The sequence below is a fragment of the Ranitomeya variabilis genome, chromosome 1 (genome assembly GCF_051348905.1).
Source record: "Ranitomeya variabilis isolate aRanVar5 chromosome 1, aRanVar5.hap1, whole genome shotgun sequence".
Classification (NCBI taxonomy): domain Eukaryota; kingdom Metazoa; phylum Chordata; class Amphibia; order Anura; family Dendrobatidae; genus Ranitomeya; species Ranitomeya variabilis.
In genome coordinates, this window is record NC_135232.1 from 750628311 (window position 1) to 750646478 (window position 18168).

Genomic DNA, 18168 nt, shown 5'->3' on the forward strand with positions numbered 1-18168 from the left:
CTCAAATGTTTGATATTTTTTTATAAATAAACACAAAACATATTGACCTAAATTTACCATTATCATAAAATATAATGTGTCACGAAAAAACAATCTCAAAATCACTGGGATTTGTTGAAGCGTTGCAGAGTTATTACCACATAAAGTGACACTGGTCAGATTTTAAAAATTTGGCTCCGTCACTAAGGGGTTAAATATATAGCTTTCCAGATCTGTCACATGATTAACAGATGTTTAATGAATTTCCCCTACATCAAATCTATATGGTATCATTCTGCACACACATCTGCAAAATGCAAACTGATGGTATTAAAGGGAATCCGCCAAAGGTTTTTGCCATGTAATCTGAGAGCATCATAATATGGAATAAAAGAGCCCGAATCCAATGATATACAAGTACTTCTCACAAAATTAGAACATCATCAAAAAGTTAATTTATTTCAGTTCTCCAATACAAAAAAGTGAAACTCCTATATTATATAGAGCCATTACAAATAGAGTGATCTATTTCAAGTGTTTATTTCTGTTAATTTTGATGATTATGGCTTACAGCCAATGAAAATCCAAAAGTCATTAGCTCATTAAATTAGAGTACTTTATAACACCAACTTGAAAATTGATTTTAAAATCTGAAATGTTGGCCTACTGAAATGTATGCTCAGTAAAGGCACTCAATACTTGGTCGGGGCTCTGAGTCCAGTGCATCCAAAGCGCTGCGAGCTATTGAACGCAGGTGAATCCGCATGTGTTAATTGAACAGTGCAGATTCACTGCGACCAATACATTGTACAGGTGAAATGTATCTTGCGGAGACAAATAAAGATAAAATGACATGCTGCGGTCTTGAAAGACGCGCCGCATGTCTATCTCAGCAGGTAAGCTGCGGGCGTCTGTGCACGCATAGTGGGCATAGGATTTCTTGAAATACCATCCACTATGCTGAAACATCTGGACACTGCACAAGTACGCAACGTCCAATCCTGCATCGTTTACTGACCATGTGCCCCAACTCTTACTCCAGCTGAGGAAGAATGATTGAAACAGATAGTCCTCGATACAGTATAATGCAGGTCCCATATAGTACATATAGTAAAATGCACTCCCCATGGTCCTTGGTAGAGTATACTGAAGCACCCCTCATACAGTATACTGCAACCCCGAGAGTATAATGCAGGACCCACCCCCACAAACACACACAGTGTAGTGCAGCCCTCTTCACACACAGTGAAATGCAGCCCCCCACAACACAGTATAAGGCTACTTTCACACTAGCGTTGCTTGCTGCACATCGTAATGCGTCATTTTGGAGAAAAAACGCATCCTGCTAAGTTGCCCGCAGGATGGGTTTTTTCTCCATTGTCTTGAATTAGCGACGCAGTATAATGTAGCCCCCCCCACACACACACACAGTATAACGCAGCCCTGCACACAGTATAGTGCAGCCTACCACACAATAAGGCCATGTTCACACAGTGCGTTTTTTACCGCGGAACCGCAGCGGTTTTGCCGCTGCGGTTCCGCCGCTTTTTTCCATGCAGGGTACAGTACAATGTACCCTATGGAAAACGGGAACCACTGTGCACACGATCCTGAATTTCCAAAAAAAAGCCACGCTGAATAGCTGCGGGAAAAAAGAAGGAGCATGTCACTTCTTTGTGCAGAACAGCAGCGGTTCTGCACCCATAGACCTCCATTGTGAGGTCAAACCCGCAGTAAAACCCGCAGATCAAAAATATATCTGCGGGTTTTATTGCGGTTTGTGGTGCAGAACCGCTGCAGCAGGAAGTGTGGGGAAGCGGCCGGAAGTGCGTGGGCGGAAGTGCTTGGGCGGAGAGACATGGAGGCGTACCGTCGCATGGGGATCGTGTCGGCCGTTTAATTGATTTGGTATGTGTGTGTGTGTGTGTGTGTGTGTGTGTGTGTGTGTGTGTGTGTGTCCCCATGCGACGCTAGTGCCACCATTGTGCTAAGTCGCCGTATGGGACTACTACTCCCATCCGGTATTAGGATGGGAGAGTTGTCCCTGTGTCCGGCGAATTAGCACAGTTGTAAAGTTACACAAAACACACACAATACACATACATGACACACAGTACATACAACACATAACAGAGTATATACTCACCAACAGCACACTTGTAGGCGAAGCCCTCGATCCCCTAGATAAAATCCCAAAATAAAAAATCAAATCCATACTCCCTGTCCGCAGAATCCATAAAACGAGTGTCCCACGCCGATCGGCTGCTCTCCGGCGATACACTGCCAGGAGCGAAGCTCCTAGCAGTGTATCGCGTACTGTTCCGGAGTTCAATGGCTCCGGCGTCTCAGTTAACGGCAGTACAGCTGCGTTGAACTTTCCCACGCAGCACTGCCGTTAAGCGAGAGTGCCGGGGTCAATGACCGCCGGTAAACTCGCTCGCGCATGCGCAGTGACACACCGACAGGAACTATGGCTCCTGTCAGTGTGTTATACGTTATATATATGTGTGATACGTGGCACGTGATACGTGGCACTTAAATACGTGGCACTGAAATACGTGATACGTGGCACTTAAATACGTGATACGTGGCACTTAAATATGTGATACGTGGCACTTAAATACGTGATACGTGGCACTGAAATACGTGGCACTGAAATACGTGGCACTGAAATACGTGGCACTGAAATACGTGGCACTGAAATACGTGGCACTGAAATACGTGGCACTGAAATACGTGGCACTGAAATACGTGGCACTGAAATACGTGGCACTGAAATACGTGGCACTGAAATACGTGGCACTGAAATACGTGGCACTGAAATACGTGGCACTGAAATACGTGGCACTGAAATACGTGGCACTTAGGCTATGTTCACATTTGCGTTGTGCGCCGCAGCGTCGGCGCCGCAACACACAACGCAAACAAAAACGCAGCAAAACGCATGCACAACGCTGCGTTTTGCGCCGCATGCGTCCTTTTTTTGATTGATTTTGGACGCAGCAAAAATGCAACTTGCTGCGTCCTCTGCGCCCGGATGCGTGCGCTGCAGTGACGCATGCGGCGCAAAACGCAAGTGCGACGCATGTCCATGCGCCCCCATGTTAAATATAGGGGCGCATGACGCATGCGGCGACGCTGCGGCGCCCGACGCTGCGGCGCAGACCGCAAATGTGAACGTAGACTTAAATAGCTGGATAGAGCTGGATCCGCGGGCTGTGATCTGGCCTACGCTCAGCACTCTGCGGAGCGCTGTCATTCAAAACACGTCCAACTCATTTTGGTGTTTAGTCCCAAAATGGAGGATGGAAGAAGAAAAGGGTTGGACAAGGAAATTACATCATTTCTTTTTTTTTTCCCCCCCACTGCAGTTAAAGCTTTATTTGTGTCAAACACAGACAATCTGCAGAGAAAACTGCATAAAAAAACGCATAAAAAACCGCATCAAAAAACGCACCAAAAACGAACCAAAAACGCACCTGCGTTTTCTGCCAAGAGCTGCGGTTTTAGTCCTCAAAAAAAAGGATTGAAATCAGGAACGTGTGAACATACCCTATATATTTCAGATCCCTAAGGCTATGTGCACACGTTGCAGATTTGGGTGCAGAATTTTCTGCACAAAATCTGCATCTCCTGGCAGAAAACACAGGTGCAGATTTAATGCATTTTTCTTGTGGATTTTATGCGTTTTTTACCCCTGCGGATTTCTATAATGGAAGGGTGCAGAAAGGCTGCAAATCCGCACAAAAGAAGTGACATGCTCCTTCTTTCAATCCGCTGCGTTTTCCATGAGGAATTTTCCGCACCATTAGCACAGCATTTTTTTTTTCCTATTGATTTACATTGTACTGTAAATCACTTTGCGGATCTGCAGTGTTTCTGCGAGAAAAAAAATGCTGCGGATCCGTAGTAAATCCACAACGTGTGCACATAGCCTAAGAGTATAATGCAGACCCCCAGAGTATAATGTAGCCCTACACACAGTATAATGCAGTCCCCCCACGAACACACACAGTATAGTGCAGCCCCACACAAACACAGTATAATGTAGCCCCCCCACACAGTATAATGCAGCCCTCCCACACACAGCATAGTGCAGCCCCCCACAGTACAATGCAGCCCCCCACATACACAGTATAGTGCAGTACCCTCACACACACAGTATAGTGTAGTACCCCCACATACACTATCGTGCAACACACACACTATAATGCACAGACACATACACACTATAATGCAGACACACACACACACACACACACACACACACACACACACACACACTATACTTACCTCTTATCTTCCATCTAGCCAGCAGCTAGACAGTGTGCGGTGTGTGTGTATGGTGAGTGCAAGTACAACAGAACTGAAAGAAGGACAACAGCAATTCAGGATCCCAATTCAGCTAAAAACAATGATCACTATAACGTGGGCGCTGATGTTCTTAGAAAGTGATGTGATTTGCTGTGTCACATGTATGCTGCGATTTCTGTTTGGAAATTTCATACAGTCTCCAATCCCAGATCTTACCAATTTTTCAGCTTCTAGCAGACCCTTCAAAAAATCCACTTTTCTGCAGTATTCAATTAGTAGCTCTGGAGAAGGCTTACTGTTGAAAAAGAGAAAAAAATATTTCACATTTAAAATTGTGAATGAAAAAAAATAAAGCAGGCTCAGGTAACCATATGCACACCCGTCCCCTTTCAAAACCAACACATTATTGTTCTAGTGCTACATTAGTGGTGTTATGACAGGAACATAGTATTCCAAGTGGGGCAAAACTAGTGACTTTTGCATAGAGGCAAAATGGTCAAAAATTTTGATCTCCGGTGTGTAAGGCCATGTTCACACTTCCAGTATTTGGAGAGTTTACATCAGTATGTGTAAGCCAAAACCAGGAGTGGGTGATAAACCCAGAAGTGGTCACGGGTTTCTATTATACTTTCCTCTGACTGTTCTACTCCTGGTTTTAGCTTACACAGAGATATAAAATACTGACCAAATACTGAACGTCTGAACGTGGCCTCACAAGGACATCACTGAACTAGAGCGGGTGCAGAGAAGAGTGACCAAAGTGATTAAGGGAATGGGAGAACTATAATACAAAGACAGGTTATCAAACATGAGGTTATTCAGTTCGGAGAAACGAAGGCTTAGGGGCGATCTTATTATAATGTACAAATATATAAGGGGATAGAAGAGATCTTTCTAATGACCTTTTTACACCTAGATTTGCGACAGGGACAAGGGGGCATCCTCTAAATCTAGGGGAAACGAGATTTAATCACAATCACAGGAGGCGATTCTTTACTGTAAGAGCAGTGAGATTATAGAACTATCTGCCACATGATGTAGTAATGGTCGATTCACTACAAAAGTACAAGGAGGACCAGGATGTTAGTCTTTAAAAATATGTTACAGGTTATGGGTACTAAATTCTGTGATGGGAAACCAGACTTATTGCTGAATGTACAGTCGATAAGGAATTTTTCCCCTAACAATTAGCATCTGCCTTGTGTGTTTGTCTTCTTCTGGATTAACATGTTAGGCTACATGTTGAACTTGATAGACTTCAGTATACATTCACCTTTAAAAACTACAAAACTATGTTTTAGCAAAAAAATACATGCATTTAAAAAAAAATACCCCCAAAAAAGTCACAAGTGTCCAAAGCTGTAAGGGTATGTGCACACGTTGCGGATTTCCTGCGGATCCGCAGCGTTTTTTTCCGCGCAGAAAAGTACAATACAAACAGTACAATGTAAATCAATGAGAAAAAAAAACACGCTGTGCTAATGGTGCAGAAAATTCCGTGCGGAAACGCTGCGGATTAAAAGAAGGAGCATGTCACTTCTTTTTTGCTGATCTGCAGCGTTTTTGTACCCATTCCATTATAGAAATCAGCAGTGGTAAAAAACGCAGTAAATCCGCACCTGCATTTTCTGACAAGAGATGCAGAATCCGCACAAAAACGCGTCAAATTCGCACCTGCGTTTTCTGCCAAGAGATGCAGAATCCGCACCAAAAATTCCTAAGCCTAATCCACAACGTGTGCACATAGCCTTAGGCCTGAAAGTCGTGAACTGGGGTCTCTATGGATTGGACTTTTTTCAGCAGATCATACATCAAATTAAATAACAGACCTGAAGAAGTTGACACCTTATACACTTTGTCATGTTCATCTTCAAACGATCCCTGAATACCCTACTTAAAAATACCACTGACATTAACTGACGTGCCCTGCAACAATCTTTAGACAGCCCTAATTTGACACAAATAATCTACAAGTGCTTCTCGCTAAATTAGAATATCATCAAAAAGTTAATTTATTTCAGTTCTTCAATACAAAAAGTGAAACTCATATTATATAGAGTCATTACAAACAGTGATCTATTTCAAGTGTTTATTTCTGTTAATGTTGATGATTATGGCTTACAGCCAATCAAAACCCATAAGTCATTATATCAGTAAATTAGAATACTTTGTAACACCAGCTTGAAAAATGATTTTAAAATCCGAAATGTTGGCCTACTGAAATGTATGTTCAGTAAATGCACTCAATACTTGGTCGCAGCTACTTTTGCATCAATTACTGCATCAATGTGGCCTGGCATGGAGGTGATCAGACTGTGGCACTGCTGAGGGGTTATGGAAGCCCAGGTTGCTTTGATAGCATCCTTCAGCTCATCTGCATTGTTGGGTCTGGTGTCTGATCTTCCTCTGACAATACCACATAGATTTTCTATGGGGTTAAGGTCAGGCGAGTTTGATGGCCAATCAAGCACAGCGATAGTGTTGTTTTTAAACCAGACTGAACGTAGACTGAAGTCCATCAAGTTCAACATATAGCCTAACATATTAATCCAGAAGAAGACAAACACACCATGAGGCAGATGCTAATTGCCTCATGTTAGGGGAAAAATTCCTTATAGACTCCACATTCAGCAATTAGACTGGTTCCCCATTACTGAGATAATGACTTTTGGGTTTTCATTGGCTGTAAGCCATAATCATCAACATTCACAGAAATAAACACTTGAAATAGATCACTCTGGTCGTAAGGACTATATATAATATGAGTTTCACTTTTTGAATTGAAGAACTGAAATAAATTAACACGTGGATAATAATATTCTAATTTAGTGAGAAGCACTTGTATGGACATTTCACATTTGATCCCCATGTTAGTTGCTCCGTCTGAAGTTCTGGAAAATGTCAGTCAGAAGTGTCTGCTGAATGGGTCATTGACTACTGATGCAGACAGAAGTCACTTTGTGACCTGTCAGATATAATTTTCATCTGTATCTGTATTTTAGGCAGGCACGAAAATAGTCGACCATATTTTGGTGCCTTCCTTAAAAGGGCAATACAGCTAAAAATGATGTCTATCAGAGCACACACTGACTCCATCTGCATCATTACAGTCAATGGCCCCATCAGCGCATAAGCTCGATTCTAAGTTTTCCAGGGCTTCAGAAGCAAGCCCAAATAGAACCACCGATGTGGGAATCAAATACAACATGAACCCAGCCTAACACCCAGATAAATGCCAATAGCCAAGGTGCCCCAGCAGAACAAAACTTAACCCCTTCATGACCCAGCCTATTTTGGCCTTAATGACCTTGCCGTTTTTTGCAATTCTGACCAGTGTCCCTTTATGAGGTAATAACTCAGGAACGCTTCAACGGATCCTAGCGATTCTGAGATTGTTTTTTCGTGACATATTGGGCTTCATGTTAGTGGTAAATTTAGGTCGATAATTTCTGAGTTTATTTGTGAAAAAAATGGAAATTTGGCGAAAATTTTGCAATTTTCACATTTTGAATTTTTATTCTGTTAAACCAGAGAGTTATGTGACACAAAATAGTTAATAAATAACATTTCACACATGTCTACTTTACATCAGCACAATTTTGGAAACAACATTTTTTTTTGCTAGGAAGTTATAAGGGTTAAAATTTGACCAGTGATTTCTCATTTTTACAACAAAATTTACAAAACCATTTTTTTTAGGGACCACCTCACATTTGAAGTCAATTTGAGGGTTCTATATGGCTGAAAATACCCAAAAGTGACACCATTCTAAAAACTGCACCCCTCAAGGTGCTCAAAACCACATTCAAGAAGTTTATTAACCCTTCAGGTGTTTCACAGCAGCAGAAGCAACATGGAAGGAAAAAATGAACATTTTACTTTTTAGTCCCAAAAATGATCTTTTAGCAACAATTTTTTTATTTTCCCAAGGGTAAAAGGAGAAACTGGACCACGAAAGTTGTTCTCCAATTTGTTCTGAGTACGCTGATACCTCATATGTGGGGATAAACCACTGTTTGGGCGCACGGCAGAACTCGGAAGGGAAGGAGCGCCATTTGACTTTTTCAATGAAAAATTGGCTCCAATCTTTAGCGGACACCATGTCGCGTTTGGAGAGCCCCCGTGTGCCTAAACATTGGAGCTCCCCCACAAGTGACCCCATTTTGGAAACTAGATGCCCCAAGGAACTTATCTAGATGCATAGTGAAAACTTTAAACCCCCAGGTGCTTCACAAATTGATCCGTAAAAATGAAAAAGTACTTTTTTTTCACAAAAAAATTCTTTTAGCCTCAATTTTTTAATTTTCACATGGGCGACAGGATAAAATGGATCCTAAAATTTGTTGGGCAATTTCTCCTGAGTACGCCACATTGGAGCTCCCCCACAAGTGACCCCATTTTGGAAACTAGACCCCCCAAGGAACTTATCTAGATGCATAGTGAGCACTTTAAACCAACAAGTTCTTCACAGAAGTTTATAACGCAGAGCCGTGAAAATAAAAAATAATTCTTTCCTCAAAAATGATTTTTAGCCCAGAATTTTTTATTTTCCCAAGGGTAACAGGAGAAATTGGACCCCAAATGTTGTTGTCCAGTTTGTCCTGAGTACGATGATACCCCATATGTGGGGGTAAACCACTGTTTGGGTGCACGGCAGGGCTTGGAAGGGAAGGAACGCCATTTGGCTTTTTGAATGGAAAATTAGCTCCAATCATTAGCGGAAACCATGTCGCGTTTGGAGAGCCCCTGTGTGCCTAAACATTGGAGCTTCCCCATAAGTGACCCCATTTTGGAAACTAGACCTCCCAAGGAACTAATCTAGATGTGTGGTGAGCACTTTGAACCCAAGTGCTTCACAGAAGTTTATAACGCAGAGCCATGAAAATAAAAAATTATTTTTCTTTTCTCAAAAATTTTTTTTTAGCCCTGAATTTTTTATTTTCCCAAGGGTAACAGGGGAAATTTGACCCCAATAGTTGTTGTCCAGTTTCTCCTGAGTACGCTGATACCCCATATGTGGGGGTAAACCACTGTTTGGGCACACGTCGGGGTTCGGAAGGGAAGTAGTGACGTTTTGAAATGCAGACTTTGATGGAATGCTCTGCGGGCGTCACGTTGCGTTTGCAGAGCCCCTGATGTGCCTAAACAGTAGAAACCCCCCACAAGTGACCCCATTTTGGAAACTAGACCCCCAAAGGAACTTATCTAGATGTGTGGTGAGCACTTTGAACCCCTAAGTGCTTCACAGAAGTTTATAACGCAGAGCCGTGAAAATAATAAATACGTTTTCTTTCCTCAAAAAAATTTTTTTAGCCCTGATTTTTTTTATTTTCCCAAGGGTAACAGGAGAAATTTGACCGCAAGAGTTGTTGTCCAGTTTCTCCTGAGTACGGTGATACCCCATATGTGGGGGTAAACCACTGTTTGGGCACATGCCGGAGCTCGGAAGTGAAGTAGTGACGTTTTGAAATGCAGACTTTGATGGAATGCTCTGCGGGCATCACGTTGCGTTTGCAGAGCCCCTGATATTCCTAAACTGTAGAAACCCCCCACAAGTGACCCCATTTTGGAAACTAAACCCCCAAGGGAACTTATCTAGATGTGTGGTGAGCACTTTGAACCCCCAAGTGCTTCACAGAAGTTTATAACGCAGAGCCGTGAAAATAAAAAATCATTTTTCTTTCCTCAAAAATAATTTTTTAGCCCGCAATTTTTTATTTTCCCAAGGGTTACAGGAGAAATTGGACCCCAAAAGTTGTTGATCAGTTTCTCCTGAGTACGCTGGTACCCCATATGTGAGGGTAAACCACTGTTTGGGCACACGTCGGGGCTCGGAAGGGAGAGAGCACCATTTTACTTTTTCAACGCAAGATTGGCTGGAATCAATGGTGGCGCCATGTCGCGTTTGGAGACCCCCTGATGTGCCTAAAAAGTGGAATCCCCTCAATTCTAACTCCAACACTAACCCCAACACACCCCTAACTCTAATCCCAACCCTAACCACAACCCTAACCCCAACACACCCCTAACCCTAGTCTTACCCCTAATTCCAACCCTAACCCTAAGGCTATGTGCTCACGTTGCGGATTTGTGTGGATTTTTCCGCAGTTTTTGAAAAATCTGCAGGTAAAATGCACTGCGCTTTACCTGCGGATTTACCGCAGATTTCCAGTGTTTTTTGTGTGGATTTCACTTGCGGATTCCTATTATGGAGCAGGTGTAAAACGCTGCGGAATTGCACAAAGAATTGACATGCTGCGGAAAATACAACGCAGCGTTTCCGCGCTGTATTTTCTGCACCATGGGCACAGCAGATTTGGTTTTCCATAGGTTTACGTGGTACTGTAAACGTGATGGAAAACTGATACGAATCCGCAGCGACCAATCCGCTGCGGATTCACAGCCAAATCCGCACCGTGTGCACATAGCCTAATTCTAACCCTAATTCCAACCCTAACCCTAATTCTAACCCTAGCCCTAAGTGCAACCCTAGCCCTAAGTGCAACCCTAGCCCTAAGTGCAACCCTAGCCCTAAGTGCAACCCTAAGTGCAACCCTAAGTGCAACCCTAAGTGCAACCCTAAGTGCAACCCTAGCCCTAAGTGCAACCCTAAGTGCAACCCTAGCCCTAAGTGCAACCCTAAGTGCAACCCTAAGTGCAACCCTAAGTGCAACCCTAAGTGCAACCCTAGCCCTAAGTGCAACCCTAAGTGCAACCCTAGCCCTAAGTGCAACCCTAAGTGCAACCCTAGCCCTAAGTGCAACCCTAAGTGCAACCCTAGCCCTAAGTGCAACCCTAAGTGCAACCCTAGCCCTAAGTGCAACCCTAAGTGCAACCCTAGCCCTAAGTGCAACCCTAAGTGCAACCCTAGCCCTAAGTGCAACCCTAACCCTAAGTGCAACCCTAAGTGCAACCCTAAGTGCAACCCTAAGTGCAACCCTAGCCCTAAGTGCAACCCTAAGTGCAACCCTAGCCCTAAGTGCAACCCTAAGTGCAACCCTAGCCCTAAGTGCAACCCTAAGTGCAACCCTAAGTGCAACCCTAGCCCTAAGTGCAACCCTAAGTGCAACCCTAGCCCTAAGTGCAACCCTAAGTGCAACCCTAGCCCTAAGTGCAACCCTAAGTGCAACCCTAGCCCTAAGTGCAACCCTAAGTGCAACCCTAGCCCTAAGTGCAACCCTAAGTGCAACCCTAGCCCTAAGTGCAACCCTAAGTGCAACCCTAGCCCTAAGTGCAACCCTAACCCTAAGTGCAACCCTAAGTGCAACCCTAAGTGCAACCCTAAGTGCAACCCTAAGTGCAACCCTACCCCTAACCCTACCCCTAACCGTACCCCTAACCCTAATGGAAAAACAAAAATAATCATATTTTCTGTATTTTATTATTGTCCCTACCTATGGGGGTGATAAAGGGGGGGTTTATTTACTATTTTTTTTTTATTTTGATCGCTGTGATAGAACTTATCACAGCGACCAAAATGTGCAGGAACGAATCTGCCGGCTGGAGGACCTGGGGAGCGGACAGGAGGACCGGGGGAGCCGACAGGAGGGAGGAGGGGAGCGGAACGGAGATCGGGGCAAAAAGGACGACTGGGGAGGCGATCGGTGGGGTGGGGGCAGATCGGGGTCTCCAGCCATGGCAGATGCTATTGCAGCATCGGCCATGGCTGGATTGTAATATTTCACCATTTTCATAGGTGAAATATTACAAATCGCTCTGATTGGCAGTTTCACTTTCAACAGCCAATCAGAGCGATCGTAGCCACGGGGGGGTGAAGCCACCCCCCCTGGGCTGAAGTACCACTCCCCCTGTCCCTGCAGATCGGGTGAAATTGGAGTTAACCCTTTCACCCGATCTGCAGGGACGCGATCATTCTGTGACACAGCATATGCGTCACAGGTCGGATTGGCACCGACTTTCATGACGCATACGCTGTGTCACAGGTCGGGAAGGGGTTAAAGGGGTTGTCACACAAAGTAACTACATTTTATTCAGTAGATCTTTGAATAATAATAATTTCCACAATTGGATGTGTTTAAATAAAATGTTCCTGTGCTGATATAATCTTATAAATGTGTCCCTGCTGTGTACTGTGTAATGGCTGTGTCTGACCGTACAGGAACATGGTCTGATCATACCACAGCTCCTGGGTAGGGGAAGCAAAAGAGAGTATACAGACAGAGCAACATGGGATCACAACTGATTCTGTTTGTCAGATGAAATATTGCTTAAAAACAGGCAGTGAAATGTTTTACCTCACAGAAAGAATCAGCTGTGATCTTGTGCTGTCCTGTCTGTATACGCTCTTTTGCTTCCCTCCCTTGCACAGGACCTGTGGTATAATCAGACCATGTCCCTGCACGATCAGACACAGCCATTACACAGTACACAGCAGGGGCACATATATAAGCTTATCTCAGAACAAGAACATTTTTTTAACACAACCAATTATGGAAATTAAATTAATTTCAAGATCTAGTTAACCCCTTCATGACCCAGCCTATTTTGGCCTTAATGACCTTGCCGTTTTTTGCAATTCTGACCAGTGTCCCTTTAGGAGGTAATAACTCCGGAACGCTTCAACGGATCCTAGCGATTCTGAGATTGTTTTTTCGTGACATATTGGGCTTCATGTTAGTGGTAAATTTAGGTCGATAATTTCTGAGTTTATTTGTGAAAAAAATGGAAATTTGGCAAAAAATTTGAAAATTTTGCAATTTTCACATTTTGAATTTTTATTCTGTTAAACCAGAGAGTTATGTGACACAAAATAGTTAATAAATAACGTTTCCCACATGTCTACTTTACATCAGCACAATTTTGGAAACAATTTTTTTTTTTGCTAGGAAGTTATAAGGGTTAAAATTTGACCAGTGATTTCTCATTTTTACAACAAAATTTACAAAACCATTTTTTTTAGGGACCACCTCACATTTGAAGTCATTTTGAGGGTTCTATATGGCTGAAAATACCCAAAAGTGACACCATTCTAAAAACTGCACCCCTCAAGGTGCTCAAAACCACATTCAAGAAGTTTATTAACCCTTCAGGTGTTTCACAGCAGCAGAAGCAACATGGAAGTAAAAAATGAACATTTAACTTTTTGGTCACAAAAATGATCTTTTAGCAACAATTTTTTTATTTTCCCAGCGGTATAAGGAGAAACTGGACCACGGACGTTGTTGTCCAATTTGTCCTGAGCACGCTGATACCTCATATGTGGGGGTAAACCACTGTTTGGGCGCACGGCAGGGCTCGGAAGGGAAGGAGCGCCATTTGACTTTTTGAATGAAAAATTGGCTCCAATCTTTAGCGGACACCATGTCACGTTTGGAGAGCCCCCGTGTGCCTAAACATTGGAGCTCCCCCACAAGTGACCCCATTTTGGAAACTAGACCCCCCAAGGAACTTATCTAGAAGCATAGTGAGCACTTTAATCCCCCAGGTGCTTCACAAATTGATCCGTAAAAATGAAAAAGTACTTTTTTTTCACAAAAAAATTATTTTAGCCTCAATTTTTTCATTTTCACATGGGCAACAGGATAAAATGGATCCTAAATTTTGTTGGGCAATTTCTCCTGAGTACACCAATACCTCACATGTGGGGGTAAACCACTGTTTGGGCACATGGTAAGGCTCGGAAGGGAAGGAGCGCCATTTGACTTTTTGAATGAAAAATTATCTCCATCGTTAGCGGACACCATGTCGCGTTTGGAGAGCCCCCGTGTGCCTAAACATTGGAGCTCCCCCACAAGTGACCCCATTTTGGAAACTAGACCCCCCAAGGAACTTATCTAGAAGCATAGTGAGCACTTTAAACCCCCAGGTGCTTCACAAATTGATCAGCAAAAATGAAAAAGTACTTTTTTTTCACACAAAATTTCTTTTAGCCTCAATTCTTTCATTTTCACATGGGCAACAGGATAAAATGGATCCTAAAATTTGTTGGGCAATTTCTCCTGAGTATGCCGATACCTCATATGTGGGGGTAAACCACTGTTTGGGTGCACGGCAAGGCTCGGAAGGGGAGGCGTGCCATTTGACTTTTTGAATGGAAAATTAGCTCCAATCGTTAGCGGACACCATGTCGCGTTTGGAGAGCCCCTGTGTGCCTAAACATTGGAGCTCCCCTACAAGTGACCCCATTTTGGAAACTAGACCCCCCAAGGAACTTATCTAGATGCATAGTGAGCACTTATAACCCCCAGGTGCTTCACAGAAGTTTATAACGCAGAGCCGTGAAAATAAAAAAATAATTTTTCTTTCCTCAAAAATGATTTTTAGCCCAGAATTTTTTATTTTCCCAAGGATAATAGGAGAAATTGGACCCCAAATGTTGTTGTCCAGTTTGTCCTGAGTACGATGATACCTCATATGTGGGGGTAAACCACTGTTTGGGCGCACGGCAGGGCTCGGAAGGGAAGGCACACCATTTGGCTTTTTGAATGGAAAATTAGCTCCAATCATTAGCGGACACCATGTCGCGTTTGGAGAGCCCCTGTGTGCCTAAACATTGGAGCTCCAGCACAAGTGACCCCATTTTGGAAACTAGACCTCCAAAGGAACTAATCTAGATGTGTGGTGAGCACTTTGAACCCCCAAGTGCTTCACAGAAGTTTATAACGCAGAGCCATGAAAATAAAAAATAATTTTTCTTTTCTCAAAAATGATTTTTTAGCCCACAATTTTTTATTTTCCCAAGGGTAACAGGAGAAATTGGACCCCAAAAGTTGTTGTCCAGTTTCTCCTGAGTACGCTGATACCCCATATGTGGGGGTAAACCATTGTTTTGGCACACGTCGGGGTTCGGAAGGGAAGTAGTGACGTTTTGAAATGCAGACTTTGATGGAATGCTCTGCGGGCATCATGTTACGTTTGCAGAGCCCCTGATATGCCTAAACAGTAGAAACCCCCCACAAGTGACCCCATTTTGGAAACTAGACCCCCCAAGGAACTAATCTAGATGTGTGGTGAGCACTTTCAATCCCCAAGTGCTTCACAGAAGTTTACAACGCAGAGCCGTGAAAATAAAAAATCATTTTTCTTTCCTCAAAAAAGATGTTTTAGCAAGCAATTTTTTTATTTTCACAAGGGTAACAGGAGAATTTGGACCCCAATATTTGTTGCCCAGTTTGTTGTGAGTACGCTGATACCCCATATGTGGGGGTAAACCACTGTTTGGGCACACGTCAGGGCTCGGAAGGGAAGTAGTGACGTTTTGGAATGCAGACTTTGATGGAATGGTCTGCGGGCATCATGTTACGTTTGCAGAGCCCCTGATATGCCTAAACAGTAGAAACCCCCCACAAGTGACCCCATTTTGGAAACTAGACCCCCCAAGGAACTAATCTAGATGTGTGGTGAGCACTTTCAATCCCCAAGTGCTTCACAGAAGTTTACAACGCAGAGCCGTGAAAATAAAAAATCATTTTTCTTTCCTCAAAAAAGATGTTTTAGCAAGCAATTTTTTATTTTCACAAGGGTAACAGGAGAATTTGGACCCCAATGTTTGTTGCCCAGTTTGTCCTGAGTACGCCGGTACCCCAAATGTGGGGGTAAACCACTGTTTGGGCGCACGTCGGGGCTTGGAAGGGCGGGAGCACCATTTGACTTTTTGAACGCAAGATTGGCTGGAATCAATGGTGGCGCCATGTTGCGTTTGGAGACCCCTGATGTGCCTAAATAGTGGAAACCCCTCAATTCTAACTTCAACACTAACCCCAACACACCCCTAATCCTAATCCCAACTGTAGCCATAACCCTAATCACAACCCTAACCCCAACACACCCCTAACCACAACCCTAACCGCAACACACCCGTAACCCTAATTCCAACCCTAATCCCAACCGTAACCCTAATCCCAACCCTAACCACAACTGTAACCCCAACACACCCCTAACCCTATCCGTAACCCTAACCACAAGCCTAATCTTAACCCTATTTCAAACCCTAGCCCTAATTCCAACCCTAACTCTAATTCCAACCCTAACCCTAAGGCTATGTGCCCACGTTGCGGATTCGTGTGAGATTTTTCCGCACGATTTTTGAAAAATCTGCAGGTAAAAGGCACTGCGTTTTACCTGCAGATTTACAGCAGATTTCCAGTGTTTTTTTGTGCGGATTTCACCTGCGGATTCCTATTGAGGAACAGGTGTAAAACGCTGCGGAATCCGCACAAAGAATTGACATGCTGCGGAAAATACAACGCAGCGTTTCTGCACGGAATTTTCCGCACCATGGGCACAGCGGATTTGGTTTTCCTTAGGTGTACATGGTACTGTAAACCTGATGGAAAACTGCTTCGAATTCGCAGCGGCCAATCCGCTGCGGATCCGCGGCCGATCCGCTGCGGATCCGCTGCCGATCCGCTGCGGATCCGCTGCGGATCCGCGGCCGATCCGCTGCGTATCCGCTGCCGATCCGCTCTGTGTGCACATGCCATAACCCTACCCCTAACCCTACCCCTACCCCTAGTTCTAACCCTAGTTCTAACCCTAACCCTAGTGGAAAAAGAAAAAAAAAATTTTCTTTATTTTATTATTGTCCCTATGGGGGTGATAAAGGGGGGGGGGGGTTATTTATTATTTTTTTTATTTTGATCGCTGTGATAGAACCTACCACAGCGATCAAAATGTACTTGTAAGGAATCTGCCGACTGGCAGATTCGGCGGGCGCACTGAGCATGCGCCCGCCATTTTCCAAGATGGCGGCGCCCAGCGAGGAGACGGCCGGACACCGGGAGGATCGGTAAGTATGAAGGGGTGGTGGATCGGAGCACAGGGGGGGTGATCGGAGCACAGGGGGGGGGGGATCTGAGCCAGGAGGGAGCGGACAGGAGGACGGGGGAGCCGGCAGGCGGACGGAGGGGACCGGACCCCATAACGGAGGACTGGGGGGGCGATCGGTGGGTGTGGGGGGCACTTGAGTATTTCCAGCCATGGCCGATGACATTGCAGCATCGGCCATGGCTGGATTGTAACATTTCACCAGTTTTTTAGGTGAAATATTACAAATCGCTCTGATTGGCAGTTTCACTTTCAACAGCCAATCAGAGCGATCGTAGCCACGGGGGGGTCAAGCCACCCCCCCTGGGCTGAAGCACCACTCCCCCTGTCTCTGCAGATCGGGTAAAATCGGAGTTAACCCTTTCACCCGATCTGCAGGGACGCGATCATTCCATGACGCATACGCTGCGTCATAGGTCGCATTGGCACCGACTTTCATGACGCAGCGTATGCGTCAAAGGTCGTGAAGGGGTTAATTAAAATGTACATTGTTTATGGGAAAACCCCTTTAAAGCAATAAACTGGTTCCATCATCTTGCCTTCTTCCCATAGTGTATTCTGGGGACACTGTCCAGTTCTGCTGTTCAGGTGCCAGCTGTATGCACGGCTCAGCATGGACACTATCAATAGTCTACCAATGTAGTTTTGCAGCCCCATAAGTAACAAGCTGTGATACACTGTAATCTGTGACTCGGGAGCCCATTATGTATCACTGGCGGCTATGTGCCAGACCTGGTGCTCATGCACCAAGCTAACAAAGCTGTGAAGAGTGGGTCTCCAGATGGTGACAATTGTGAGTAGCCCTTCACAGAAGAGCAAATCTGGTAAGCTGGAGATAAGATGATACTGCTTGCAGCTTGATATGATCGTGTGGTGGGAGTGCTTGATATAATGGGTAAGGTGGGAACCCCTAGATGTGATTTCTGTAGGGAAGCTGTGCCTGTCATACTGGTTTTGAGGCCTCTGGATGTGGCTTGTGACCCTCTCTCGTAACGGAATGTAGCTCTCACGGTAAAGCCTGGGAATCTCTGCTGGACTTATACTAGTAACTTTTACACCCTTCTATGAGAATATACCAATAAAGGGAAA

At 44.3% G+C, this 18168-nt stretch overlaps 1 protein-coding gene across 2 annotated transcripts in view; it reads right to left on the reverse strand.

Annotated features, from left to right (window-relative positions):
* Positions 1 to 18168, reverse strand: part of USE1 (unconventional SNARE in the ER 1) — a 77945-nt gene that overhangs the window by 22015 nt on the left and 37762 nt on the right. For both annotated transcript variants that reach the window (XM_077270523.1, XM_077270532.1), the window contains exon 3: positions 4510 to 4588. In XM_077270523.1, the coding sequence (XP_077126638.1) occupies positions 4510 to 4588 (79 nt within the window). The remainder of the gene's footprint in view (positions 1 to 4509; positions 4589 to 18168) is intronic.